The 22,782-nt window shown below is 36.1% G+C and overlaps 1 protein-coding gene across 7 annotated transcripts in view; it reads right to left on the bottom strand.

Moving 5' to 3' along the window:
• Positions 1-22,782, bottom strand: part of TMEM260 (transmembrane protein 260) — an 81,093-nt gene that overhangs the window by 41,359 nt on the left and 16,952 nt on the right. For 5 of the 7 annotated variants that reach the window (XR_013521721.1, XM_002753936.7, XM_009006075.5 and 2 more), the window contains exons 4-10: positions 15,780-15,957; positions 14,080-14,193; positions 9,988-10,167; positions 7,423-7,463; positions 3,579-3,662; positions 2,297-2,411; positions 805-974 (exon numbers count right to left, since the gene is read on the bottom strand). Coding sequence is in view for 6 of the 7 variants with exons in the window: in XM_002753936.7 (XP_002753982.1) it covers positions 805-974; positions 2,297-2,411; positions 3,579-3,662; positions 7,423-7,463; positions 9,988-10,167; positions 14,080-14,193; positions 15,780-15,957 (882 nt within the window). In the remaining variant the exon portion in view is untranslated. The remainder of the gene's footprint in view (positions 1-804; positions 975-2,296; positions 2,412-3,578; positions 3,663-7,422; positions 7,464-9,987; positions 10,168-14,079; positions 14,194-15,779; positions 15,958-22,782) is intronic. The other 2 variants (XM_009006078.5, XM_035260602.3) reach the window with 1 other exon arrangement.

Here is a 22,782-nt window from a genome sequence, read left to right as displayed (position 1 = left end):
TAGATTTTGAGAAATACATGTAATATCAATAATACATGAGTTAAGAAACTTTTAGAACTTAATTTAAAAATAATTAAGGCTGGTGTGGTGGCTCACACCTGTAACTCCATCACTCTGGGAGGTTGAGGAGGGAGGCTTGCTTTAGGCCAGGAGTTCAGGACCAGCCTAGGCAACGTGGTAAGACCTTGTTTCTACTAAAAAAAGAGAAGAAAAGAAAAAAGCCTTGCTAATAGTGGCATGTGCCCATAGTTCCAGCTACTGAGGAGGCTGAGGCAGAGACCTGCTTGAGCCCAGGAGTACGAGGCTGTAGTAAGCTACGATCATGCCACTATACTCCAGCCTAGGGGACAGACTGGGACCTTGTCTCAAAAAAAAATTAATATTTACTACTACAGGGTCAACTGGACATAAAGTAAAGCATAAAGTGAATTATTTTAGGATATACAAAAAGACCCTCAATCATTTTACTCTTCACCTAAGTGTTATTTCAGGTCATAGAATTTTACCTATACTACGGATTCTGAAAGTATCTCTAGGGTTCTTTAGAGAAAAAGATACAAATAGTCTTCATGCACCACCTAAACCCTTGCTTGCAATGGCCTGAAACCATACATCACCCATGCTGAGAGTCTGGTTCTGGAGGTTTAACAGCCCCAAAAGTTAAAGAACTACTGCATTCAACCAAGCTGTCTCACTTTGAGTCTTGAAAACCAGTAGAAGTTAAAACTGAAATAAACTTTGAATCTAAACATTCAGCTATCTCTGGCTTGACAGCTACTTCTTACAAAAATAACCATGTGTTACCTGTAATTAGAATACATTTGGTAAACTACAAAAAGAATTGCAGAAAGCCATTCCAGACACTGAAGCCCATTGTTATTCAGCACTCGGTTAGTCTCAGACACAAGTGCAGCCAAACCAGTGCCAGCGAGGACAGCCACTACTGCATTGCTCTGCATCCAGAATCGTTCCACCTGTGAAAAAGACCAGTAGGTCCAGTTGACTAGTTTATGCTATTCATCAGGTATGTATATATTTTTTAAATATACTGTGTAAACCTAGTTGCATGCGCCTGTTATCATTCAGATTTTGTTAGCTGATTTCCCGAATCCAAGCCCAGGTCATATCGTTTTTCTATTTCAAACATTATTCCTTCCCAGTTTGACAGGTGCATCTCCCTTTTTAGATCCACACATTCACTTCAATACTGTGGCCTTACTCTTAACTCCAGTAATATACAGGCTGAAAAAGGTAGAGAAATGCTTTTGCTTTACTCCTGATGTTTCCTTCCACAGGGAGAAGCTCCACTTTCCTAGCCTCTCTCTGACCCCTCACGTATTTCCTCCTGTGGGATGTAGGGACTGATCCAACTAGGGAGTTTGGGAGCTGGGACTCAGCCTGCAGGGCCTTCCCTTTTCCTCTCACTTTTTCCTGGAAGTGAGCTAACCACAGGAAGCACTTGACCAGGGGCAGAGTCTGTCTCTATGGCACCAGTGGGGTGGGGAAGACATGGGAAGAGGAGTGCCCTGCACAGTACTGCCTGTGACTAGTGGGTAAATCTGTTCATTCTGAGATGCTCAAAGAGGAAGCCCTCTTGGCCACAGATAGAAGCCACATTTTCAAGTCTCAGTATTATCAGTAATAAAGGTGATTCTCCCACCCGTTATACTGGATTACCTTGTTTCTCAATTGATTCAGAACTCAGGTGATCAAGTAGGGTATTATTTATTAGGCTTCCTGAACACAGACACACACACAAAGACCAGTTGGTTTCAGCTGTCAAAAAAAAGCTATTGATATTTACAGAGATTCTATTATAAGTAGAAGAAATACTCTAATCTCAGAGACTGCTGCCAAGGAAAACAGAAACACAGTTGCTCTTCTGCCTAGGCATGGGACAGGGGAGGTAAGAAACTAGGGAGTATGTGGTTAAGTGCCCTCAATTGTAATTCATATTTCTTTTGCTATTAAAAAATTCCAGGAGAAATGCTGTTGTGCCTATATTTGAAAGCGCGCGTGCGCGCGCGCGCGCACACACACACACACACGCACATACGACTGACTTAAATCTACCTTACATTTTTCTATTTAACAAGTGTGTTAAACACTGCATTCTTCTTATCCTAAAAAGAGGCCTTAGCTGTAATGACTCAATAATTTAACTATGATTTATAAAAATGTAAATACAATTTTAACTATTCCTCAAGTAATCTGCTCTTCTACAAGATTCATGAAATGCAAATTTGTACATTCTTCTCAAACATTCTGGTCAATGATACATCTAAGTAAAACTTACCACACCCATGAAAAGTGGTTTTGAAATATCTAAATTTGCTCTCCAAGCAAAGAACAATGAATAAATGCAAAACATTCCAGTAAAAAGCCATACTAATGATGGATTCTGCCTGTCCCTACAAAAAATAATAAAAATATATCTAAAATATTTATATAAATATACATAAATATCAATAATAATATCACAGGACTGTAAGCTATTAGATCTATAAAAACTTTCCATTTTTAACTACGATCAAAGAGAGATGTCGGTGTTTAAAATCTGAGTTGAAACAAATAACCAAAATATAGTAATAAACTTGAACTACAACTTGGGACTATGCAATAAAGGAGATAAAGCTAACATTCACAGAAGAAATACAAACTACTAATTTTGTTAAATTTCAGAAGTGATCAAATATATGCAAAACAGATATTTTCATAATTGAAATAATAAAGATTTAAGAATGATAAATCTCAATGCTGGTGTGAATGCAGCAGTATGACAGTATGTTAGTATAATCCTTCAGAAAAGTTACTTTAGTAACATCTATATCAGGAGCCTTAAAAATATTCATAATCGTTGACTCAGTTATGTGACATGCAGGCATAAATCTTTAAGCAATAACCAGAAATGTGAATAAAGATTAATCCATAAAAATGCTTTGGTATTACTTACAATAATACCAAATAAAGAGTGAAAGCGATCTAAAGACTTCTCAATAGAAGAACATTTAAATTAATTCTCCTTGGTCATAGGATGTTACATAGACATTTAAATGATTTTAAGTATTTTTATAGTATGGAAAAATGTTCATAATACCCTGTTTAAGTGTTAAGTAAACAAAACTATAGATGCATATGCAAATATATATTTGCACACAAATACATACATTCAAAAGACTAGATAATAAATTAATTAATAGGTTTTATAGTGCTATATTTTTCAGGGTTTCTTTTCTCATCAGGGGTTACTTTTATCATCAGAGGAATTAAAATAATTGCTTCTTTTTAAGATCAGCACTAATAATCAGTTACGCTGAGTAAGAGATCAAGCCTGAAGTTTAGGACATAAAACGACTGCCTATTTAGACAGTAATATACTGCTCAATTTCTTGAAATCATTGATTTAGAATCAGAATAAAAATAAGAAAGCAATACATATTTATCTTAATAGATAGCTAGGAGACTCACTTATTTGAAATATAAAATAATACTAGCAATGTCCTAAAGTGACACAATGAAAACATTAATTCATTTCATGAACACAGAAAAGTAAGAGAAAAAGGCATTCTATTACTCACTTTCTTGCTAAACATACATTTGCACAAACTGCAAGGGCTTGGATGTTGAATGAGAGTTCGGTCCTCATACTTGTGACTTGAGAACTGCAAAAAACAACCTAACTTACTGTTGGCAGAAAACAATTTGATTAATTCCAAATAAAATATTCCTTGTAGGATACATTTGATTATATTCTGAACAATCATAAGGGCCGTGGTCAGATTTAAAAATTTTGCCTTTTAAAGTTGGAAGACAAAGTGCAATAGAAAGAGTTAAATAGTTGCAAGATGTTTTCCAATTGTAACATGTGGTTACCAACTTACTTAATTTGGAATAGGATCAGAACAAATAATGCTTCTGTATTTTTGATATTGGATTCCTGTATAGAACATCCCTGAGCTTCCTAGCTCTTTGAAATGAGTTTCTGAATTTTTTCCTGTTGGCAGTGTAGACATGGTCAATAGTGATTTAGCAACTGGTAACAAAATTAATTTGAATAGCTTTCTGGAGATCTAATATGAAGAAAACAAAGGCCAGAAGAGATGATTCCCAGCTATTCTTTTGCGGGTTATCTTTTTTCTTACATGGCTTCCTTGTTTTCTATATTATTTGTTTTGGTTCGAAAAATATTTAAGCAATCTCAGAGAAATGTATTTTTTTTCCTACAATTAAACTAAATTCTTCCATTGACACATACGCATTTTCAGGTGCTGAGTCCTAAAATAGCTTCTGTTTTAGCTGTCTCCAATTTTTAAAAAAGAAATGACTCTATACATCATCTCAAAGAACTTTCTTCTCCCTACCGGCAATTTTACTGGAGAAAATGTGATACCATAATTATGGACACCAGACAATGTGTATTTTACTAATGAAGACTCATCTACTATGAGAAGATATCCTTACTCATTTTCAAATACACTTGAAAAATTGATTCCAGCATGAGGCCCATTTCAAACCATTCTTCAAAAGGAATAAAGTCAGTCTCAAAATTAATTCTTGGAGATCTATTGCTTAAGTGTAAGTGCAAAAAGATAGTCACTGCCTAAGGTTAGATTTGATAATTTCCTTGTACAGGATTGCAATTTAGAGATACGCATGGGGAAAAATTTAATTTGCTTGACTGAAAAAGAGCAGATAATTAGCTTCTATCATTTTGAAGGATTTTCTCATAAGTTAATCACGAGTTGCATTTTTTAGCACTCCTGCCCACCCAAAACAATTAAAGACTAGAAATTCTCACTCAGGGAATGCTAAAATTACACCTTCATTCTACATGATGACTTGGTCCACACAAAAGTATGAGTGTGAGTGGTCCTCACTTTTGTCAAGTCTTTTTTCTGGGTAGACAACCTGCTATTATTTTAATGTAAAGGAGGCCTTTAAATCTCCCAATAGATGACTTTTATGTGCAACTAATAAAAGTTAGACATATGGTCTAGGATTACTCTTGAGAGTTCTTTGGAGTTCATGTAGGGTTTGCTAAGGCAAAACATACCAGTTATCCTTAATGCTATAACAATCTCTGGAAGGTAGGTAGAAAAGAGCAGGCAGTGAGTCCCCATGCATGGAGCAAAGCAGAATAAAGTAAAAGCCCAGAGACATTGATATGACTGTCTTTATCTTTATCTCATTTATTTATTTTTTGAGACAGCATCTCACTGTGCCACTCAGGCTGGTGTACAGTGGCATGATGATGGCTCACTGGAGGCTCAACCTCCTGGGCTCAAGTGATCCTCTTACTTCAGCCCCCAGAGTAGCTGTGACTACAGACACATGCCACCAGGCCTGGCTAATTAAAAAAAAAAATGTTTTGTAGGCTGGGTGTAGTAGCTCACTTCTGTAATCCCAGCTTTTTGGGAGGCTGAGATAGGTGGATGATTTGAGGTCAGGGGTTTGAGACCAGCATGGCCAACGTGGCGAGACCCTGTCTCTACTAAAAATAACAAAAATTAGCTGGGTGTGGTGGCACGAACCTATAATCCCAGATACTCAGGTGGCTGAGGTGGGAGGATCACTTGAACCCAGGAGGCAGAGGTTGCAGTGAGCAGAGATTATACTACTGCACTCCAGCCTGGGTGACAGAGCAAGACTCTTTTTCAAAAAAGAAAAAAGTTTTTGCAGAGACAAGGTCTCACTAAGTTGCCCGGGCTGGTTTCAAACTTCTGGGCTCAAGTGATCCTCCCACTTTGGCTTTCCAAAGTGCTAGGATTACAGGCATGAGCCACCGTACCCAGAGCCATCTTTATTTCTGAAAAGAAAACTGAGCTTCCTGTTCCATTCCCCCAATGAAAAGGAGAAAGCCACAAAAGTCTCACACATAAAAAGAAATATTTAAAACCAATGGTGAGAACCATCAAAAGGTTATGTGAAAGTAACTGATGGCAGGGAGATATTTCAAGATACGATGTAAAGTGAAAAACAGCAGGCCAATAAAACAGTAGTTTTACTGTGATCCTACTTTTAAAAATAAAAATCTTAAAAATATTAGAAAAATACAGTTCAAAATATTAACAGATTAATAATAGTGGTTACCTCTACATGTTGGATTTATAGGTAGTTTTTACTTTCTTAATTTTGCTTACCTGTATTTTCTATAAAGATTATGTACCTTTTTTGGAAGTAGAAAAAAGAAGTTGTTTAAAAAGAAAGGAAGGAAAGATGGCTGGAAGAAAGCAAGCTAGTAAGTAAATTACACCAAAATCGTGAGAACTCATGAACTGCCTCACATATAAAGTTGAAATATTCTCCTCACAGTTTTTTTTCAAACAGCCCCAAGAGTTCCAATTAGTAATTAGTTAGGACATTACTTTAGTGTTGTAGAAACCTATTTTCTTCCAAAATTTTGTATCAAGTTGGTATGGATATCTTTCCACTTGTCTTAATCTGCAGGTTTTAAAGCAAATATTAACCCAGTTTTCAAAGAACACTATTGAATAATATAGATGAAAATATATTTGCTTAAGCCAGCTCTAATAAGGTTGGATGTTAAAAATATGTAAGTCAAAGATAGAGCTTATGGCAAGGATAGCCTAAAGAAGTCATAGGAGACATTACATAAATTAAGCTCTGAAGAAATAAAAACCAATAACAAGGAAATAGTTGTTCAAATTGTGCTGAATACAATGTTATAAAATGTACATAAAATAAAGACAATGTAAAAGCCAGAACAAACAATATATTATTTATAAAACAATACTACACTGACTGGGTAATTTTATATCCAATTGAAGGTTAAAACATTTTAGTTCTACAAATGCTCTATATAGTACCCTAATATTCTCATTCACTGTTGTGTTTATTGCTCATTTTAAGCTCTTACTGAAGGAGGTGCGAAAATATTTGATGGTACAGTTGGCCCTCTGTATCCATGGGTCTGTCTCTGTGGATTCAACCAACCTTAAATCAAAAATATTTGGGGAAAAGTACTGTCTTTACAAACATACACAGATGCTTGTTTTTTATCTCTCCTCCCGCCCCCACTCCCAGATGCTTTTTCGTGTTGTTATTTCCTAAACAATACAGCATAACAACTATTTACACAGCATTTACATTGTACTAGGTATGATAATGTAGAGAAAATTTAAAGTATACAAGCGGATGTACATAGGTTATATGCAAATATTATGTCATTTTGTATCAGGATTTGAGTACCCATGGGCTTTTGTATCCTCAGGAGGTCCTGTAACCAATACTCCATAGATAGTGAGGGACAACTGTAAATACAAACAACTGTTAACTGCAGAGGCAATAACTACTTCTCAGACATACTTTGCTACAAAGAGATAAACTCAGAAATCCCTAAAATCACTTAAAGGAAGTAACAGAGAATTCATTTTAAAATAGTTTCAAATATTTCATACTCACAGCAGTATTTCAGACATACTGGATCCTACTTCCGATTTGGCCTAAACACAAAAGGCAAACGTTTATTTGCACAAGCATTAAACTGAAGCTTTATTAGACTACTGTACTTTAACAATCTTAAAACATACCTGTGCAGGTTTGTTATACAGGTAAACTGCATGTCAAGGGGGTTTGGTGTACAGATTATTTCATCACCAGGTAATAAGCATAGTACCCAATTGTTTTTTTTGATCTGCTCCCTCCTCCTACCCTCTGCCCTCAAGTACATACATGTATCCATGTGTACTTAATATTTAGCTCCCACTTACAAATTAGAACATGTAGTGTTTGGTTTTCTGTTTCTGCATTACTTTGCTAGGACATAAATTCATTCTTTTTTACGGCTGTGTAGTATTCCATGGTGTTTATGTACCACATTTTTAAAAATCCAGTCTACTCTTGATAGGCATTTAGGCTGATTCTAGGTCTCTGCTATTGTGAATAGTGTAGTGATGAAGACACGTGTGCATGTATCTTTACAGTAGAACAATTTATACCCCTTTGGGTATACAGCCAATAATGGGATTGCTGGGTTGAATGGTAATTCTGTTTCAAGTTCTTTCAGAAATTGCTGCATTATTTTCCACAATGGTTGAATTAATTTACATTCCCACCAGCAGTGTAGTAGTATTCTTTTTTCCAAAACCTCACCAGCATGTTTCTTGACTTTTTCATATAATAAAAGCCATTCTGACTTGTGTGAGACGGTATTGCATTGTGGTTTTGATTTTCATTTCTCTAATGATTAGCGATATTTAGCACTTTTTCATATGCTTTTTGGCTGTGTGTATGTTTAAAAGATAAAGATTTTAAGTGTACAATGCAACATTTCTCTTCTCTCAAAGTCTTTAATCAGAGTCTTATTGAATTTTTAAAGAGAAGTCAGTGAAAACTAATTGGTACATCCTTTAGGAAGAATTTCAGAAATAATAATTGGCAGGCTGGTCACAGTGGCTCACGCCTGTAATCCCAGCACTTTGGGAAGCCAAGGTGGTTGGATCACCTGGCCAGCATGGTGAAACCCTATCTCAACTAAAAATACAAAACAAAGGCAGAGCATGGTGGTGCGCACCTGTAATCCCAGCTACTTGGGAGGCTGAGGCAGGACAATCACTTGAACCCAGAAGGTGGACGTTGCAGTGAGCCAAGATCGCGCCACTGCACTCCCACCTGGGTGACAGAGCAAGACTCTCTCTCAAAAAACAAGTAACAATTGGCTAGAAATCAGTTAAACTATTCCAGAAAAAATGATTAACATGTTAATAAAGTAATAACCTTTTTATACTTCCATTATAGACTTTTCTTAAGCTCTTTATAGCACTTCGATTAAAATTCATTACAACCTGTTCATCTACAATTTCACAATTATGTATGAATAATATGCTTCAAACCTAGAATGGTCCTCAGACAATATTTTTATGAAATAACCAATATAAGTAAAGCAGAGTATAAATGTAAAGTATCAAATTCTCTAAGTCAAAATAATAATTTTCCTTTTTATTAATCTATTTCATGTGAAATATCTCCTACATATAAAAACATATAGAATACATATCTAAGGCTCAAAGTGCTTTTTAAAAAATCTATAGATCCATCATTGATTTAAGAAACAAAACCTCATCAATATCATAAGGTATCTCACAAAGCCCTCAAAGACTTTTTCCTCCTTATCCCACAGTAGTAACTACTACCTTGAATTTGGTGTTATTTCCCTCTTTTTTATAAATATATGGTCCTACCACTTTTGTATGTACCCTTGATTAATAGATTGTTTAGTTTTCGCATGGTTTAGAGTTTTGTGTAAGTGGTATTATATACTATGTACTCTTCTGAGATTTGCTTTCTTAAACAGGACACAAAAGTACAAACCAAGAAAGAAAAACCTGATATAATTGTCTATATGAAAATAAAAAAACCTTCCGCTTATCCTTTCATTTTTCAGATAAGCTTTACTGCGACTACATTTAATGTGTTTCCCTAACATGTCTTAGGAAAAGCAAGGCCTTTTGAACTTCTTTGGAGCACACTGTTTCCATTTAGTGAACTTGTATGAGGCATTTACAGATATGTCTTCAGTTTTAATAACTAGATACTAACATAAACACTGTTCATCAAATATGAAAAAGAAGAAGAAGTGGTTTGGTCAAGGTAAATTTTTAAATCTGAGGACTTTTTTTTTCCTTCAATCTTTTCCAGATAGTTTTATTCACAGATCAAGAGCCCATAGTGACTCAGTGCTAACAAGACTGAAATGCTTCAAATGTAGGTGGAAGACTTTTTAATGATTGCTATCCGAAAAAATATATTCAGGATATACAACTATATGATGTCAAATTAAGTGATTCTGACTTTCCTCTAACTTACATCCAAGGTCATATTCCGAGGGGCAAGTTTGCTAAATAAATAACCAAAATTAAAATTCGATCCACTGTCATTGATAAATATTGTTTTTTGCAATCAAGGCCCAGGCAGAGCACCAAAGTTTTGCCACTTGTTTCCTTAGAAGGGCTTTAAATATGAATTTACCAGGCTGAAGGTTCCATATTCTTCCCTGAGAAAATGTGTCAAAAATCCTTGCAGTGTTGTCTGGTCTCCCCAGGTCCACCGGGCATGATTAAGGTAAGATGAGATGGGAAGGTGGACATAGGGCAGCAAACCAGCAGAGAAGTACAGGCTCAACTTCAACAAAGAGCCCAGGGAGAGTTCCTGCATCAGAGCACATTGGGTGGTATAACAATGTTTATTTTAGTAGATTCATCCTGGAACTTCAAGAACATATCAAGGAAAACATCAAATATGTTTACTCAGAGCTGATCTCCCAATTTATATTAAGTCACCACACAATACTATGGTAAACCTTCTGATTACTATGGATTACTAGAAAATTGCATCAGCCTGAACTCCTTTGCATGGCAGGTGAAAGCTGAGTGAAGCAAATAATATTAGCAAAGGCTCATGAGTATCATGTTTATTGCATCACTTACATTTAAAACCATGTCATGACAAGCAGCATTGCACAGCTAAGATAACCTGCTTGGAAGTGATTATGTGCTGTTTGGCTGATTTTGAATATGCCCAAAATACTATTCTAAGACCAATTTACTTCATCATCATTAGGAGTAGACTTCAACTATATATATTACTATGATTATACGTTGACTATCCTTTCAACAATGATTTTGAACATTTCACAGAAACGTTTGGCATAAATGAAACTAGCTTTTATATAAACTCCAAGCTCAACCAAATGCTTTTTTCCCCTTCAATTTACACACAGGATGGACTATTAAAGAAAATTACTTGTTATATTTAACAATGCTGCTTCATATACCTTATTTAGGAAAGTATATTTCTCATTTGTATAACACTTTTCTTAAACAAAGGACAATATTGACAATGTTTTATAAAGATTAAATCCAAAAGAATATGAATTCTGGTATGTTCCATCAATTCTTGCGTATTAGAGCAAAAATCCAAATACTGGTTAGTTAACTTGAAAATGTGGTCTACTGCAAATATCATATTTGAAAATTGCCCATTTTTCCTTTACAAAAAAAGAGAGATTCATAAGTGAGAATGAATACAAGAATCAAGGTTCACATTCACCAGAAGTAGAACAAATAGTTGATTTATATTAGCATTTTCAAATAAACATTCTTAATTGAAAATGAAGTGTTTTATTATAGTACTGATTTCATTTGAGATTTCTATAGCAGTTATGAGATGCATAAAAAATGATGGCATGAAAGGAGTGTGAGAAATAATCTCACAACATGCCTTTGCTATTCTTAAAGGTGGTTTTAAAGAAAGTACATGCTTACTTTTGCACAGTTTCTGCATATTATAAAGTTGAATTTAGAATGGTAAGATGCAGTTGCTGCAGAATTTTCCTTTTTGTGAAAAATAAAAAGGGAGACAATTACATGAGAGCTATTGCAGACAGTTGGGGAATAAGTAGTTCATAGTCCTGACTGCACATTAAAATCATCTGGGAGCTTCTTAAAAATACTGATGTCTGGGCCTAACACCAGATCACTTATATCAGAATTTTTTGGGGTAGAATCAAGTTTTAGCATAAATATGTGTGTATGTGTACATATATATATATGTGTGTGTGTGTGTGTGTATGTGTATATATATATATATACATGCACATACACCTATGTATGTATGTGCATGTATATAGATACATACACACACACCTATGTATGTATGTGTATGTATATATATATAGATACATACACACACACCTATGTATGTGCATGTATATATATAGATACATACACACCTATGTATGTATGTGCATGTATATATATATAGATACACACACACACCTATGTATGTATGTGCATAGATACATATATATATATACCTACATTAATATATACACATGTACATCTATGCATAAATACACACAAACACACACTTTTTTTTTTTGAGATGGAGTCTCACTCTGTCGCCCAGGCTGGAGTGCAATGGCATGATCTCGGCTCACTGCAATCTCCGCTCCCTGGGTTCAAGCAATTCTCCTGCCTTAGCTTCCTGAGTAGCTGGGATTACAGATGCCCGACAGCACACCCGGCCAATTTTTGTGTTTTTAGTAGAGGTGGGGTTTCCCCATGTTGGTCAGGCTGGTATTGAACTCCTGACCTCATGATCTGCCCGCCTCTGCCTCCCAAAGTGCTGGGATTACCGGCATGAGCCACTGCACCCAGGCCCAAACACAGACTTTTTAAAAGCTTCTCAGGTAAGTAAGCATCCAGGGTTGAAACCAACTGACTCAGGACTTTCTGCTCTGTCTCGCATCACCTCACAGTGAAATCCAACTACCTTGTTACTTCATTGGTAGGCCTTATTTTCAAGCCTCTACTTTTTAACTAATGGGAAATAAACAGTCACAGTTCTCAAAATTTCAGCACTGTCTGGTAGCTTACCTCAGTACAGGGAAAATATGCCCTTAGTCCAGGATCCAAAATTATCAACTCTGAATCCTTCATGTGTTACACAAAATATATGCCTCTCCTTTCAATCAACAAACATGAAATATGAGCTAAGAATGCACCCCTCCAATGTCTGTCCAGGTCAGAAGCCTGGGTAAGATGACTGATACTAGAGGGAGATGTATCCATCCACCCCCACTGATTCACAAGAGAAATATTTGGGCCTCCTTCTCATATTCCATAGGAAAGCTTCACTGAGTTGTATTTCATATCTCCACTTTTAATCAAGGGTTTATACAATAAAAGGCCATATAAAGAACTTGCTGTATACACTGTTAAAGACACTGCCGGTTATGCTGTTTAATAAGCTTTATATAAGGACTTACATGATTGACTTCGCAAAATTCAGTGCCAAGGAAAAGTAATTTCCTGTCAACTGCTATGTTTCCCTTTTACTTACCTTTTCTTTTCTTTTTCTTTTTTTTTGAGACAGAGTCTTGCTCTGTCGCCCGGGCTGGAGTGCAGTGATGTGGATGGCTCTTGGCTCACTGCAACCTCTGCCTCCTGAGTTCAAGCAATTCTCCTGTCTCAGTCTCCTGAGTAGGTGGGACTACAGGTGCATGCCACCACGCCAGCTAATTGTTTTGTATTTTTAGCAGAGATAAGGTTTCACTGTGTTGCCAAGCTGGTCTTGAACTCCTGAGCTCAGGCAATCCACCTGCCTAGGCTTCCCAAAATGCTGAGATTATAGGCGTGAGCTCCTGCACCTGGCCCCTTTTACTTACTTTTTAACCACATCATAAAACTTTTATTACCCCCAGGTTACCCTTTTTGGTTTGCTGTTAAGAAGCTAAGAAGCAAAATGTGTTCAAGTATAGTAAATACAGTTATCTAAAGCTTTGGTACAATTATTTCTCATTTCTAGATAATTTTATTCATGTGTTTTCTATTATAATTTTGATTATAGCCGGGTATAATGAACAAATAATAAAAGGATAAATAAAGCTGAGTTTGTACAAACAAACAAACAATATAGTAAAAAGACTCCAGCACTGGTTTTGTATATAGACTATTTTAACCTCTGGGTACTAAATCTCTCAGTGCCTAATGAAGTCATTTTCTTATGTTGCTTTATATTTAATTTTTTTCAGAGAAAGAAGAAATAACAATAAATCAGTTTTAAGTCTAGGGAATCCGTTTTGAGAAAACAGCACCGTTATTTACCAGAGATTTTATTACTTAGTTCACAATAGCAGTGATGTCTGTTTTGTTGAGAGCTGACTCTTTAGCACCTGGAACAAGCAAATGGCACACGGCAGGGACTCGGCACACAGTTAAATGAGTAAGTAAGTATGACGGCACACCACTCTGAGCCTTAGAATGTAAAAACAGTAAGAAAATGTGACATTGTTGCTTTAAGTCCTTTCAGCCTACTTTCATTGAGGTGCTGTTCAGAATCAGTCACAAAATTATGGAACAGGCCAGATGCCACTGCAATCAATACTGCATAATTTCTGTAAATCCTATTTTTTTCAGTCAATATTGTTAGGCCCTAAGGTTATTTACGGCCTAAATGAAACCCAAGAAAAATTAAAGCCTGAAATTTTCTCATAACAAAAATGTTTTATTAGACCTAAGTAAAATATTGTACTTTATTTTTCAAAATTCAAAAACCTACCTTCTGTTTTAAAAGTCGAAAGAGAATCCAAGGTATTATGCACAAAACATAGAGTATTATTGTGTGCTGGTTACATAAGCTGAGGCCACAGCAGAAAGCACCAATTTTAGTTATCTGAAAATGAATTTTTAAAAAATTAAGTTAAAAATTCACCTAAAACTCTAAAAACAATAATAAAAAGCCATTTTTATATTAAAACCAAGCATTTGTCTCATAAGTTAGGTTAAAAATCAACCTCTAAGACACAAGTAGTTACACCTTTAATAGTCCCTAATATTTATCACTATTATTTTTGTTAATAGTTTCCATGTTCATCAAATAATTGCAGCTTAATCTTAAATAACTGTTTTCAAACCAACTTTTAGAAAATCCTGTATGATAAACAGGTAAGTTGTAATAGTAACAGGGTATTGCGTAATGCTTATTCAAGTAAAATCTATAATTGAAATTCAGCAATTGTTTTTTCTCCTATTACACAAATGAAATATAACTTCTTTTATTTAGAAACCTGGTTATCTCTGGGTGATGTTTTTGAGTTTTTTGAATGTGTGTTAATTTCATAATTGACAAAGTTTCTCTCCTTGACCAAATTCAAGTCAGGCTCCTCTGAACTGCTCCCAACTAAGCCTTGACTTTTGGGTTTCCATGCTCATCTCTGCATAGTCCAATTTTAGCATGAATCCTGCCAAGTCAGTTTCGCTAGAACCCTCATCCTCAATATCTGATCAAGTTCTTCATCCACTACCATTCCCTAGGTGATGTTCGCTCTGGCCTGCTTTCAGCCAGAATTCAAATTGGTTTAGCTAGAATCCCTCTTTACCCCTGATGTTTCCTCTCAGTAATTTTCTATCCACTGACTCTCACCCTGCTCCTTGGCTAAAAATTCCCACTTTTCCTTGTATTTTGAGTTGAGCCTGATTTATTTCCCCTACTGCAAAACCCCCTTGCAGCTGTCCCTACACCTGAACCTGACAGTGTGCCTTCTCACTCTTTAAAAGGCGTATTGAAAAAATTTTTAAGATAATCAGACATTTTTTAAGCCCAAAAAACCCCTCTAATAGCATCACAGGAAACTACACATAAACGATAATGTTCTTTTGTTTCTACACTCTTGAACAACAAAAGGCTGCCTATACTAAGATGATTTGGTATTTCCCAACGTGTAGACTCTAAGTTTTTAGAAGATAGCGTTCCTTTACATGTTAAGTGATTTTTATGATAGTGTTTACCTTAAAATTCATTGTAATCTCATCTGAACTACTTCATGTTTTACATTTGATACTCTTCTTTTAGGTAAGTAAATTACAAATTTGACCTTTTTTGGCAATTAAGGAGTGAGTCAATGTACTATAATTTAAGGGGGCCAGTCCAGAGTTTGGCAACTTCTGATAACATAAACAAATGATGGTGAATTAACCAACAAGCCTTTCTTTCCCATGGGACACACAAGGGAGTTGATAATCCTCTCATTTTCCAAAAACCTTCTCAACTCTGAGGGGAAAAAAAGCATCATGTTTTTATAAGGGTTGTCGTGGTTCCATCCATAATAAAAAAGACTGAGATCATTTTCTCTCTCAACATGCTAGATTATCCTGACAGTAATCAGAACAGATAAATGGTATTTAAGCCAACATTGAAAAGAAACACATGTCTAAAAAATTAAAACAAAAACTGATTTCACTTTGATCAAAATAGGTTACCTTTGATCTCTCCTTTGCAGTTGCTGCTTCCTCAAAATGTACAGTAAGAGCCATAAGCAGCCCCACAAACAGATTGTTTAAGCTAAAAACCTCTGCTGCAATGGACCACTGCCATGTTAGACGAGAAAATGAAAACACCCCCGCAGCAAGGATTCCTCCAGCAGATGAGCCAGAAAGTCTGCAAACACAGATAACATGAAATCTTCTTTCCCAACAAGAAGAACTAACTTTATTTTCCTTTTTGTAAACTGTACCAGCAAATTATGACAGTCACCCAGCACTATTCCAACACATTATATGGTTGATACATTACCTCATATAATAATTTCTTTCAACGGATTTTAATCAGGAAGTTCATATGTTAACCTATTAATGAACAAATAAACAAACCTATTGCTAGAATGAGGTTCAGTCCTCAGATGTAACTGCTAGGATTCACGCCAGTTCAGAAAACCTGAAGACATAGTGGCTAGAGAGAGAACAAACCTGTGTCATTTTATTGCTCTACCCATGAAGAAGGAAGATTTAGTTAAGACCTAAATGTTTGATTGTAAAAATTAATGAAATGAAAAAATATTTATTCAGAAAAATGCATTCTCACTTCAGGTAGAATGTTTGAACCTAGATACCTTCTATTTTCATCTCTTAGCACATGGCTAAGAGAATGTCTTGACCACAAGATTTGATGATTTTTTTTTTTTTTTTTGAGATGGAGTTTCGCTCTTACCCAGGCTGGAGTGCAATGGTACGATCTCGGCTCACCACAACCTCCACCTCCTGGGTTCAGGCAATTCTCCTGCCTCAGCCTCCCGAGTAGCTGGGATTACAGGCATACGCCACCATGCCCAGCTAATTTTTTGTATTTTTTAGTAGAGACGGGGTTTCACCATGTTGACCAGGATGGTCTCGATCTCTTGACCTCATGATCCACCTGCCTCGGCTTCCCAAAGTGCTGGGATTACAGGCTTGATCCACTGCGCCCGGCCCAGATTTGATGATTTTAATATCCTATACAGTGCAGTTCTTAGTTTGCGTTTTTTTCTTTAGACAAAGCTGAAGTTCAAACTAATTTTTTTTCTAAAGAGGAAGATAGAAATGTGAATCTCAATAACACCAGAAGAATCACTTAGAAAAAAAATTCTCACCCATAAATGTCAACAAACCCCGTACCTTCAAAACAATCAAGGATCTGGATCTCAGTTCAGAGACTTGATTTGAGACTGGTAGTGTGGTTGAATTTACTGGCGCATATCAAACCAAAATAACTTTCCATTTCCTTATAAATATTCAATGAAGAAAATGAAAGCTATTGTGAAATGCCTATTTCTAACAGTGTTAGAAAATTCAACAAGCATTACTGTGTCTAACAATTTCTATAGCTCCAAATCATTAATTTTCAACTATATTCTTTTGTATAAGAAGTTGCAGAGTAGTTCTATGGCTTTTAATCAATCATTATTTTTAAATGATTAAATAGAAATCTCAGTATCAGCAAACCTCTTTCTTCTTTGAGTTTCTGTTTGCAACTTATTTCTGTTTTCTCTCTTACAAAAATCAGCAGTTTCCTGTTTCTTTCAGTTTCCCATTCTCCCAGTGACCCTAATTCAACACACTGCTATTTATTCCTTTCAAATTAATTTCCTATCTACTCCCTCCTTTCTATTTGTACTTTTACTGCCTTCGACTTGATTATTTTAAGAGTTCCCTAATTTGTCTTCTGTTTTTCAATCTACTCTGCAATATAACATCAAGTTTCCTAAAACATACTCTACCCAGCCCAAAAACTTAAGGACTCTGTGCTACTTTAAAGGATAAGTTCTAAATCAGCCAGCCTGGAATCTAGGCTTGCAATAAGCTGGATTCCACTCATTCACTATTGATCAACATTATTCTCCCCACCAATTAGTCAGGCTCATCAGAGTTTCCTCCTAAGACACGCCTATGCCTAGCACTATACTTTTGCTCCTTCTGTAGCACTGAATCTAATGTCCTCGCTGTTATTTATTTAAATCCTACTTCTTTCTCAAGTGTTTCTTCAATTCCTAGGTTTTTAGCCCATTCTGTAAATCTATAGTATTAAATTGTCTGTAACAATTAATTTAGCATTGCTTTTGAAATGTGAATTGGAGTTAAATTTCATTTATATTGGAAATATCTAGCCCTAAGCACCCAAATTTAGTGAACGAGAGAACAAATTAAAATATTTCTAACATTTCTAAAGGAACTTCTTTGTTTCATATGTCAATATTATTTTGAAAGTCAGCATAAGATATAAGATTCCTTCCTCTACTTAAAACCAAAATTAGCATCCTTGGAGAAATGGCCGATTCTAGAGCTGGGGTAGCTCTAGCACAATATTATTCTGAAACAGCTTGTGGTGGAAAGTAAAGAAGTGCTCAGAGAATGATGGGAGCATGACAGAAGGACACAGGAACCAACTAAAAAGGCTCCCACTGGCCAAATCTGGGATAATTTAAGCATCAAAAATAATTATAGTAATAGCTTCTAACTCCCTGAATACACAACAATCTATTTATCTACTGATGGAAATAAATAGGTGAGAAGAGAATATCATTGGCCTTTCCATAGAAAATCAACTAATAATTGTAGAAAAAATGACTGAATTAGAAATCACCATTTGGCAGCCTTCTTAATAATCATCAATGAATACCAAAACTAGTGGGTAAAGGTTTTGGAGTAACAGAATATGTATAGTCTCAAGGCACCTCCCTATAAATAGATGAATTACTAAGGGAAAAATGGTAACTTAACAGTAATGAAAACTGTCAGACACAATCTTAACCACATAACCAAAATTAACAGCATTAGTAATAGGACAAACATCACATGCTTCCCAATCTATTCTAGTGAAAAGAATACAGCATCATTTCTACAGTATTCCTGCAGAAATGTGTTACCTGAAACTAAGCAGAATAAAATTCTGATATAAATGAATCCTCAGAAAGAAAACTCAACCTTCACTAATCTACAATGATTTTTAACACATTCTTTCACTCAGGAAGGCATCCTAAAGCATTTGAACTGTTGACATTAATTATTAGAATTATGAACTATGTTAACTGCCCTTTCAAATATTTCATAAGGCTTTAAAAATTGAAGAATATAAGGTAAAATTTTTGGCTTCAATAACATTTATCTAGTTACCTTAGATTACTATACTTAGGTACATTAGTATTTTACTGAAGACTAATCCCATATCGTCAAGGTCTATAATCTGAATCCTCTCTCGCCATCTCCCCACTAAGGTCAAGATGGTTTTGCAATAAATAATTCATGTACTCCTTCACCTGATTTTCCTCAGCATTAGAAAAATAATTTGTGAGACCGCTGAGTAAAGTAGAAGACAAGATAACTAACAGATTATAAAATGAGTAATGGAAATAAAATCTAAAATCTCAGCCGTTTTAGCATCAGATGAACTTGCTCAGAAATCAAACTAAGTCTACAGTAGTCCTAATGTATTGCACACAAAAGCGTAGTGGATCTTTCCATTTGCTTGTTTCCCAACAGCAGTGTATGAGGGTCTGATTTTTCCACATCCCAGGGAGCACTTGCTATCTAACTTTTTAATTCTAGCCATCCTAGTTAGTGTGAAGTGGCATCTCACCAAAGTTTGGATTTGCATTTTCCAAATGGCTAATGTTGCTGGCTGAGTATCCTCGTCTGTGTTTATTGGCCATTTGTATACCTCCCTCGAAGAAATGTCTATTCAGATCCTTTGCTCATTTCTTTAACTGGATTATTTGTGTTTTTAATTATTGAATTGTAGAGTTCTTGCCAAGTTCCTTTTACTGTTTCTTCTTGGCTAACCGCAGCCAGAGTCACCCATTTGCAACCAAGAACCCTGACTGGAACACACCGTCTTCCCTCTTTAGTATACTTCCCATAATATTTTCAAGGAAATTGTGTGAAGAAATTCTGAAAATAAAATGCTCATGTTCTCCTAGTCTTGTGTAAAACAGGAGAGGAGGCACGCCTCTAAGAGCAGAAAGTCATGTGTATGTCCATACATAGGATATATAGAATATAAAACATTTTGGAGGACCCATCTCTTTTAGTATTCATGTTTTTATACAATAATCTATATGGGGTAAGCCTGTATGAATTTCTTTGATTTCAATAGGATAAGTCAAACTCTGAAAGCTCCTTAAAATGCACATATTTCAACACACTGCCTTTTTTAAAAGTTTACTTTATGACAGTTAATATGTGGGCTATATATTGCTTATTTAAACATTGACCAAATTGTCTACCATATCTGCCTAATCATCAACTCTCTTCACTTTGGAAGAAAAATTATCCAAATAATTTTTAAGACCCAAATGACTTTGGATTTTTGTAAACAGGATGATAGACAATTTAAACAACAGATTCTAACATTCTTCAAAAAACTTGAGATGACTGAACTACCATTTATATGGGTTTATGTTGTATTTTAGTCCAAGTAACACATCCATGTTTAATAGATTCTATTTCCAAAGGTAGATTCAGCTAAGTCTTCCAAATCGGGTTTTTTAATTTTTGTTTTTCCTTCATTCCTTATCCAGTTATGCAGTAACAAAAACAGACTAAAGATCAGGAGTCAGTTTATCAGAGCTGTATGTATAAGACTCCCTTCCCTTGTTAATACAAAAATAAAAAGCTAAAAGCAAAAAAGAAAGTTACTTTATGCTAAGACTCAGAATCAATAAACAGTTACTTGCCATGTAACATATACAAACTAGTGGATTAAGAAGTTGAGACAGGCCGGATGCAGTGACTCGTGCCTGTAATCCCAGCACTTTGGGAGGCCAAGGCGGGTGGATCACAAGATCAGGAGACTGAGACTATCCTGGCTAACACAGTGAAACCCTGTCTCTACTAAAAATACAAAAAATTAGCCAGGTGTGGTGGTGGGTACCTGTAATCCCAGCTATTGGGGAAGCTGAGGCAGTAGAGTCACTTGAACCAGGGAGGCAGAAGTTGCAGTGAGCCGGGATTGCACCACTGTATTCCAGTCTGGGAAACAGAGCAAGACTCCGCCTCAAAAAAAAAAAAAAAGAAGTTGACATAATCTGAAACATCTGTTGTGGAAAAATGCCACAAGCTCAGGAGGGATACATACAAGGTTATGTAGGTGGCAATTAATGCTCAGCTGAGTTTGAAGACTACAGAGACCGTGTGGAGATGGAGCAGCAGCATCAGTCCACACAACTGTGGACAGGTCTGTAGCAGCCTGAGCCAGGCTTTATTATAATAATAAATATTGTTTTATCCTGGAGAAGCTGGATGGAGCCATCCTTTGGGGCTTTACTAGGTCAGAGGGACAGGAGGGCAAAAGGACAGAAGGAGAAGAGGGAGAGTTAAAGGAATGAATCATGGGGCCTAGATTGAACAGAAGAGGAAGTAAAGCCAGTAGGGGGCTAAGAGAGGACGTAAGAAGGATGAGCAAAGTTGGGCTATGGGTTCCAATTGTACCACTGACAGTGTGAGCCATCAATGAAACGAGTGAAATGAAAGCTAAAGTCATACCAGGGAGTGAAAGTAGGTTGGGGAAGGGAACATCAATTTGTTAGCAGATGGAACAGGCCAGTTAAGCAAGATTAGACTCTACTGTTGAAAGCAGCCAGTGATGGAACAGAGTTTTAAAAAAGCTGTTCTCAAAATTGTAAGATTTTTCAAATTATTTGTCCTGAAAGTCTACCAGTGATTGGTACACGTGCATTAATCACTCTGCAGGCTGAGTGCAATGTAGAAATATAGGTCTGTGGCCTAGTGCCATGACTTCACATGTATACTGTTGTGACCCCCACATCAGGACAGAGCAAGTTGTGCCTGTGATTTGCGCTGACACATCAACACATCAAGGGATGATGCCAGTAGTGATAAGAATGACTATTTTCTGAAGACTTTGGAAGTCTTCAGTTAATTCACTAATTCTGTAAGAAAGCAGTCTCATTATATTGCTCAAGTCACATTTCCTATGCATCATCTGAGCATGCTTCGTTTCAGAGATAAAAGACTACAAAACAGGTTGGCGTCAGGGATAATTTCATGAAGACACATTTCAGATTAAGGGTGAGGCTCAGTATCAGCCTTACATGTCCACATCTGCAGCCTCTACTTCTGTTCTCACTCTAGTCTTCTACTCAAATTGCTCTTGCTGAGGTCCCCAGTGACAACAGGCTTTCTGAACCTCTCTGCTGTGTTGATCCCTGTTGATGATCATTCCCCTCCCTAAACACACTTTACTGAGTTGATGTTTGGGACCACAATCCCATGGTTTTTCTTCTATGGCTCTGGATCTTCCTTCTGTGTTTTTTCTGAATGTCTCTTCTTTTTCCATTAATTTCTTTAAAGCTGGTTATTTCCCCAGATTTCATTCCCAAACAATTGCTCTTCTCACTCTACATACTCTAAGTGGCTAGAGTAATTTTATCCACTATCCTGATTTCAACTGCTAACCACAAACTGAAAAAACCAGATCTGTTCCTGGCACTGCATTCTCCTGCAACGTTGGACTTAAATATCTCCAACCAACTATGGTACACCCCAGTGACAGTGCAACTCTGGATGCCCCGTAGAACCTGAATGTCAACATGTATAAAATTAATTTCTCATTCTCTTTTCTAAAAATGATTTCCTACTCCTGTATTCTTTTAGTGACTTTCATTATCTGCCTTGTTATTTAAGAGACCCGAAAGTGATCATCAAAGCTTCTTTTCCCTCTCTCTGTCGAACATAACACATCCTGACAATTCTATTTCTTAATAATTTTTAAAGCTAATCTTCTCTCCATCCATAACACCACTGTCCCATTTTAGCTATTATTATCACCTCGGACCCAAATCAATCCAATAACGTGGTAAGCCATCTGCCTCCAGTCCTATACCCACCATTGCCAAAGACGTAAGAGATCCAAAACATGTCTGACCTCACTCCTATCTGACTCCAACCCTTTAACGACCTCCCCTTTAATGATAAAACATAATACAAGTTCCTC

The sequence above is a fragment of the Callithrix jacchus genome, chromosome 8 (assembly GCF_049354715.1).
Source record: "Callithrix jacchus isolate 240 chromosome 8, calJac240_pri, whole genome shotgun sequence".
Classification (NCBI taxonomy): Eukaryota; Metazoa; Chordata; class Mammalia; order Primates; family Cebidae; genus Callithrix; species Callithrix jacchus.
Note: the sequence above shows the minus strand (reverse complement) of the source record. Positions and strands in the feature narration are given on the sequence as shown.